The 6,000-nt window shown below is 40.1% G+C and overlaps 1 protein-coding gene across 11 annotated transcripts; it reads left to right on the plus strand.

Annotated features, from left to right (window-relative positions):
- Positions 1 to 370: 370 nt before the first annotated feature.
- Positions 371 to 5,544, plus strand: LOC18098353 (pentatricopeptide repeat-containing protein At1g10270). 11 transcript variants are annotated; one of them, XM_052452430.1, is made up of 6 exons: positions 371 to 953; positions 1,062 to 2,575; positions 2,842 to 3,426; positions 3,517 to 3,606; positions 3,697 to 3,839; positions 4,536 to 5,223. In XM_052452430.1, the coding sequence occupies exons 1-6, from the start codon at positions 472 to 474 to the stop codon at positions 4,617 to 4,619; spliced, it is 2,898 nt and encodes a 965-aa protein (XP_052308390.1). In that variant the 5' UTR covers positions 371 to 471; the 3' UTR covers positions 4,620 to 5,223. The 11 variants fall into 11 exon arrangements, 8 of the variants coding, with proteins under 8 accessions (XP_052308390.1, XP_052308389.1, XP_052308388.1 ...); XM_052452429.1 differs by having other exon boundaries at positions 372 to 953; positions 2,842 to 3,471; positions 3,562 to 3,606; XM_052452428.1 differs by lacking the exon at positions 3,517 to 3,606 and having other exon boundaries at positions 372 to 953; positions 2,842 to 3,516.
- Positions 5,545 to 6,000: the final 456 nt, after the last annotated feature.

A 6,000-nucleotide genomic window follows, 5' to 3' on the forward strand; every position in this document is an offset into this window, starting at 1 on the left:
CATTTCAAAATCATTTTTGCCAGTTCCAAGATTGAGAATTTTTTATGGGATAAAAAAGTGATTATTTTTTGAAATGTTTTTTATTTTAAAATATATTGAAATAATATTTTTTTTATTTTTTAAATTTTATTTTTAACATCAATATATTAAAATGATCTAAAAATACTATAAAAAAATTATTTGAAATAAAAAAAATAATTTTTTTTAAATATACTCTATATTGAGTTAAATAACAAAAGAAAAAAAAACTAATAAAATCAACTGGGCTAATTTTACTTGTTATTGTTGAATTTATTTAAGAAACAAGCGAACGACATGACACACAGTGGCGTGTTAATCCCACTTGATGTTAAATCCTCACTTCAGAGTTCAGGGTTTAAGCACTCCTCTCTGCCCCTCCTCCTTCCACCTTCCACTTTTGGGTTTAATTCCGCTTTCACAAAATTCAAACCCCTCACCAAAAAAAAAAAAATGTCCCTCCATCTCCTCCTCCTTCGCCGCTCCTCTTCCACTCTAACAACCACCAATCATCCTCTACTACGAGCTCTCCACCACCTCATTCTCTCTCCCCTCCATCATATCCCAAACCCTAACCCTCCAATTTCCACCACCCCACTCCTGCCATCATCTCGCACATTCTCCTTTTCCTCAGCCGAAGAAGCCGCCGCAGAACGTAGAAGAAGAAGGCGCCGACTCCGAATCGAACCTCCACTCCAAGCAATGCAACGCAACCCGAACCCTCCCCCTCGTGACCCCAACGCTCCTCGCCTCCCTGACTCCACAAGCGCATTAACTGGTAATCGCCTTAACCTCCACAATCGAGTCCAATCCCTAATCCGCGCTTTCGATCTCGACACTGCATCCCATGTTGCTCGCAATTCTGTTTATTCACGTACTCGCCCCACTGTGTTTACTTGCAACGCCATCATAGCTGCTATGTATCGCGCCAAAAGGTACATTCTTTGATTAGAGTGTAAATAAATTGTGAGCATTTGCTTTGTAAGTTGTTGTTTTGAATGTAATTTGTGATGTCGAATTATTGTATTGTGATTGATATGCAGATATGACGATGCGATTGCGCTGTTCAAGTTCTTTTTTGAACAACATCATATAGTGCCTAATGTTGTTTCATATAATAATTTGATTAATGCACATTGCGATGAGGGGAGAGTTGATGTGGGGCTTGAGGTTTATAGGCGTATAATTGAGATAGCCCCGTTTTCACCGTCTTCAGTGACTTATAGGCATTTAACTAAAGGGTTGATTGATGCTGAGAGGATGGAGGATGCGGTTGCTTTGTTGAGGGAGATGTTGGTTAAAGGGCATGGTGCGGATTCGTTGGTTTATAATAATGTGATCAAAGGGTTTTTGGAGTTGGGGAATTTGGAGAAGGCTGATGAGTTCTTCAATGAGTTGAAAGAGAGGTGTTTGGTTTATGATGGAGTGATTAATGCCACGTATATGGATTGGTGGTTTAAACAAGGGAAGGATAAGGAGGCTATGGAAAGTTACAAGTCTTGGCAGGATAGGAATTTTAAGGTGGTACCTGCAACATGTAATACCATTTTGGAGGTTCTAGTTAAATATGGGAAGAAAGAGGCTGCATGGGCTTTGTTTGAGCATATGCTGGATAATCATACCCCACCGACCCACCAAGGTGTAAATTCAGATACATTTAATACAATGGTGAATGAGTGCTTTAGGGAAGGGGAGTTTGAGGAGGCAATTAATACATTTAAAAAGGCAGGGACAAAGCCTGGATCTAAGCCTTTTCAAATGGATGTTGCGGGGTACAACAACATTATCGCAAGGTTTTGCGAGAATGGGATGATGAAGCAGGCGGAGGAGTTCCTTGCAGCATTATCTGCCAAATGCTTGACTCCTGATGTCACGACTTTTAGGACATTAATCGATACATATTTGAAGATGGAGGAGATTGATGATGTTTTGAGAATGTTCAATAAAATGGCAGATGCTGGTTTGAGGGTGGTGGCAAGCTTTGGGACTAGGGTGTTTGGTGAGTTGATCAAGAATGGCAAGGCAGTGGAGTCTGCAGAGATTTTGACCAAAATGGGAAACAAAGATCCAAAACCAGACTCCTCAATCTATGATGTTGTGGTTAGGGGGCTTTGTAATGCTGGTGCACTAGACATGGGCAAGGATATCGTCGACCAAATGATGAAATATGGTGTTGGTGTTCCACCTGTATTGAAGGATTTTGTACTTGAGGTTTTTGAAAATGCTGGACGGGGTAGTGAGGTTAAGAGTGTTTTGGATCAAAGTAAGTGGATTAACAATTCAAGACCTGCTTATCCAAGACAGCCTCAAAGTCAACATGAACCTACTCAAATGGCAAGTGGGTGGCCATTAGGGCCTTCTCCATTGATGGGAAAATCAATTTCAGGTGAACCTCAGATTTCAAGATCACAGTCCTTTGGAGTCCATCCAATGTCAAGACAAACACAATTAGGATCTCCTCAGATGACTGGGCAGCTGCCACTAGGTTCTCATAATAGGCAACAGCCATCAGGATTCCACAATATGGATCAACAACAGCCATCAAAACCTTACCAAGGTAGTGACTATCCAATTGAAGATTTAACTTTTATTGTCTTGTTATTTTCCTTTTTGTTGTTGTATTATGAATAGTGATCTATTTATTTATCTTACTTTATTCTGTTTTTTATTTTTACTTGTTGTTCGTAATTTTTAACTTTTTTAAAAAAATGTAATTCTTTTGTTTTCCTTAAATCTCTTTGAATGCTGCTCATTTCAGCTACAACGAATTATGTTCATTCTGTTTCTTTAATCATTGATTGATATTGGCAACTACAATGGCAGAGCAACAATCTTCATGGTCTTCTCAAGCAGGAGGCCAGCATCCACCATGGTCTCCTCAAACAGCAGGCCAACAGCTATCGTGTTCTTCTCAAACAGGAGGTCAACAGCCGTCATCATGTTCTTCTCAAACTGGACAGCAGCTGTCACAATCTTCTCAGACAGGACAACAAAGTGGACCGCAGCTGTCACATTCATCTCAAACAGGCCAGCATCCTCCATGGTCCTCTCGAGCAGGAGGCCAGCAGCCATCATGGTCCTCTCAATCAGGAGGCCAGCAGCCATCTTGGTCCTCTCAATCAGGAGGCCAGCAGCCATCTTGGTCCCCTCAAACAAGAGGCCAGCAGCCATCTTGGTCCTCTCAAACAAGAGGACAGCAGCAATCATGGTCCTCTGATAGGGGAGGGCATCAGCCATCATGGTCCTCTGAAACTGGGGGACAGCAGGCATTAGGGTCCAGTAATATGGAACATCAGCCACCAGGAACCTCTCATATGATTAAATGCCATCCAAATGAATCTCCACAGATGTCAGGACAGGCAACTTTTCAATCCTCACAGAATGGTGGACAATATTCCTACGGGTCACCTTCAGTGGTCAGAAACCATCCTGTAGGATCCTCACCAGATGCACCTTTTCAATCCTCACAGAATGGTGGACAATATTCTTACGGATCACCTTCAGTGGTCAGAAACCACCCTGTAGGATCCTCACCAAATGCACCTTTTCAATCGTCACAGAATGGTGGACAATATTCTTACGGATCACCTTCAGTGGTCAGAAACCACCCTGTAGGATCCTCACCAAATGCACCTTTCCAATCCTCACAGAATGGTGGACAATATTCTTACGGATCACCTTCAGTGGTCAGAAACCATCCTGTAGGATCCTTACCAAATGGAGGACAATATTCTAATGGATCACCTTCAGTGGTCAGACACCATCCTGTAGGATCCTCTCAGATGGCTGGACAACAACAAGGGGAAGACAACCAGCAGCAGGTAACAGCTTGAATCCTTGATATGAAATCCTCTCTGCTCATTGTTTTAATTTTTGTTTGGACAGAAAATTCTAGATCATTGTTGTTGCTGAGTAGATATTGCTCATTGAGGGGAAGTTATACCTCCCCTATTTGTACCAAATCCTTAGACAAGACCCTGGGAGAGGATTTAGCAGTAAATTTGTCACTTTTAGATGGAGTTTCAATCCGGCCTCGCCAGCCTCTTTTGTTTCAGCCTTCAGACAATTATCTATCTGAAAAGGAATTGCAGATGGATTTGACTTCCTCTATGTGTTCCCTTAACAAAGTCAAACTTCACTGAAAGTAATTATTTTGAGATTATGTGCAAATAGCAAGAAAGACAGTTAAAACATTGTGCTAATTCATTTTCAGTACACTTGTTTCGTCTACTCATCTAACATTTGGTTCATTTATCTTTCTGTAATTTGTTTGTAGTTGACCATAACCATGTTTATAAATATAGCATACAGAATGGTGTATCTACAAACCTCTGTAGAAATTTTATATAATTTGTCATTCACTTCAAAATCTGTAAGTGTAGATGTGCATGCTTAGATTCTCTTAGGTGTTGTGGAAAGTGACCTAAATTTGGCCTGGCTGTTCTTGTATGTTTCCTGGATATTAGATTATATTCCCTCATGCTACTTATATTGTAATGGTTCTTCTTCTGTGCCAGCCAAATGGACCTTCAGATATGGCTGAACAGCATTCATCGGGAGCCCTTGAATGGCAACACAGCCACCAGCAGGCAGCAGCATGATTCCAGGCACGGAGTGACTTGATAAATTTCCTGGTTCTTTCAGGGATTGATCTTGAGTTGGGACAGGAATGCTACATCATCGATATATGTGCAGGGATTGTCCCTGGTTGCTAGTTTCACTTGCAAGCATAAATGGTAGAAGTGCCACTATGCGTTTAGTAAGTGCTTAATGCACGAGTCTTATACGATGATCAATTATTCTTGGTACTTTTTGACCCTTTATATTTATTAAAGATATCCCATTGCTTAGTCAACGTTAATCTACTTGACTAGTGCTAGAGAGACTCTTGTGTAATAATCATCCATGTAAATTTGCAGGTCATCAGGTGAATTGTGCGGCCACTGAATATCATAACAGTTAACTAAACAATTTTGAACCTGTTTCATTAGCTTATGGGAGGGTTAATTTCTCTTTTTTTCTGATTTCATACTATGGAATGTGGGATCATTGGATGTGATGCTCTCCCAAAGTTGCTTCACAGCACTTGAACGCTCTTTGCTTGATGTATTTTCCTTAATGTTATTCTACACCCCATAAAACGATATAAATGTATTGGCTTGCGTATGGAGTTAATATGATGTAAATGTAATGGTTTATTGGCTTGATGTATTTTCCTTAATGTTATTCTCAGCATCAATTGCTGACATCCGTCTCCATTTCACCTCCTGCAGAATGAAAACCAAAAAGTTACAAAGTTCATAGAGATTGTTATAAGACCATATCGGTGTGTGCGCGTGTAGCCCAGATGCATATTTTCAGTATATACACACAGACACCTGGCTTGGATCTGCCTTCCATGGAACTACGAGTCTTCAGATACCTGGATCTTGTACCTTGGATGTGCATGGACATGAATAGAGTAAAGTTTATTGTAATTATAGTTATAAAACATAATAGAGTCAACGTTTAGGTGATTTTTTTTTTTGGACTCAAATGGCTTCGTTATTAGTTTATTTTTCATAAAAAATCATAGTCTGGGATAACTCACTTACTGGTAGGTTAACCCGCAAACTAGATCAACCCGTAAACCAGGTCACAAGGTCCTGAGCTGAGTAAACCAGGACTGAGTAAACTTCTAAATTAGGTCTTATAACTATTCTTGAAACCTTTAGAAAACCTCTCCAACAATGGCAACATTGGCGATGGCCCTCTAGCCAAAAACATGAAAGCCACTTTAGGCACTCTATCAAGGGATGGTCTTCCTTGTATGGATGGCATCGAAGAGGCAGTCCACAGAGTTCTTCATCAGTTGTTGAAAGAATTAAGAGAAAACAATAATTTTGAAACCAAATCAAGTAGATAAAACATTAAGGGAAAAAAAACAAGTAAATTACTATATATTAGTTATAGTTTGAGCACCATAAAATTTCTTGAACTAAG

The sequence above is a fragment of the Populus trichocarpa genome, chromosome 4 (assembly GCF_000002775.5).
Source record: "Populus trichocarpa isolate Nisqually-1 chromosome 4, P.trichocarpa_v4.1, whole genome shotgun sequence".
Classification (NCBI taxonomy): Eukaryota; Viridiplantae; Streptophyta; class Magnoliopsida; order Malpighiales; family Salicaceae; genus Populus; species Populus trichocarpa.